Consider the following 1,477-nt stretch of genomic DNA (forward strand, 5'->3'; position numbering starts at 1 on the left):
CTTAAATTAGAATATAAATGAAAAAGTATTTACGCCACGCACGCAATACAACTGTGTGGCTTTTGTTTTGAAAAGGATGCTTTTTTTATTTACATATGGACGCGCATGCGCGTGTACGTGCGTGTGTGAACAGCTAAAAGTGATGCTTGCTGGCTAGCCCTCAAGATGTCAGCTTACGCCAAAAAAAGGAAGGTTGATACAGAATGCCGTGTTTTGAACGAGTCATGGACTGCTAGATATTTATTTACAGAAATCGGAGGTAAAACTGTGTGCTTGGTTTGTGGTGCACAGGTCGCTGAGTTCAAGGATTAGAATTTGAATCGCCACAACGTGACCAAACATGCCAAGAAATACAACAACTTGTCTGATCAAGAGCGGGCAAGAGAGTCGGGTGGTTTGCTCGCTAAGCTGCATAACCAGCAAAGACTTTTTACTAAACTTCACATATCCAGAGATGCAGATGTCAAGACAAGTTATGTCGTTTCCCACAAAATCGCCAGAAACAGTAAACAGTTTTCTGATGGAGAGTTTATTAAGGAGTGCTTGTTAGACTCTGCAGAACTAATATGCCCGGAGAAAAAGGAGGCATATGAGAATGTGCCCCTCTCCCGACGCACTGTAATGAGAAGGATTGGGGACATCATGAGAAATCTGGAGCTTCAGCTGCAGCACAGAGCGGTCAACTTTGACTTTTTTTCCTTGGTTTTGGATGAGAGCTGCGACGTACGTGACACAGCCCAGTTAGTCATCTTCGTACATGGGATAACTACGGACTTTAAAATCACAGAGGAGCTGGCAGCCATGCAGTCAATGAAAGGAACAACAACTGGTAATGATTTGTTCACGGAGGTTCATTGGTTCATTGGACACGTTGGGACTAAAATGGGACAAGCTGACGGGTGTGACAACAGATGATTGTCCAAATCTAACGGAAAAAATGTTGGACTTTTTAAGAGAATGCAGGATAAAGTGACAGAAATTGACCCTGAACAGAAATTGGTATTTTTGCATTGTATTATACATCAGGGAGTGTTGTGTGTAAGTCAGTGTTAAAAACTAACCATGTGGTTAATGTTGTAACTAAAATAGTTAACTTCATCAGGGCAAGAGCTTTGAATCACAGGCAGTTTGTTGCACTTTTGGAGGAAATTGAGATTGAACATTGTGACATAGGCTACCACACAGCTGTCAGGTGGCTCAGCCTGGGCAACATGCTGAAAGGTGTATGGGACCTGAGAGAAGAAAGGGAATGGTATTCCACAACCTTCAGATGCAGACTGGATTACAGACCTTGGTTTTGCTGTTGATGTGACTGCACTTATGAATGAACTAAATGTGAAACTGCAGTGCAAGGGCCTTTTTGTGCATGAAATGTACAACTTGGTGAAGGCTTTTATGAGAAAGTTGTAGCTTCTCTCAAGCCAACATTCTCACCCACTTGCCAACACTGAAGGAAGCCACACCTTCAGCTGATCAC

General features: G+C 42.7%; 1 protein-coding gene across 1 annotated transcript in view; it reads left to right on the plus strand.

Annotated features, from left to right (window-relative positions):
- The first annotated feature begins 321 nt into the window (after positions 1-321).
- Positions 322-1,477, plus strand: part of LOC122564750 — a 7,327-nt gene continuing 6,171 nt past the window's right edge. Inside the window, exon 1 of the mRNA XM_043719910.1 lies at positions 322-829. Within this exon, the coding sequence (XP_043575845.1) occupies positions 622-829 (208 nt within the window). The 5' untranslated portion in view covers positions 322-621. The remainder of the gene's footprint in view (positions 830-1,477) is intronic.

The sequence above is a fragment of the Chiloscyllium plagiosum genome, chromosome 30 (genome assembly GCF_004010195.1).
Source record: "Chiloscyllium plagiosum isolate BGI_BamShark_2017 chromosome 30, ASM401019v2, whole genome shotgun sequence".
Taxonomy (NCBI): Eukaryota; Metazoa; Chordata; class Chondrichthyes; order Orectolobiformes; family Hemiscylliidae; genus Chiloscyllium; species Chiloscyllium plagiosum.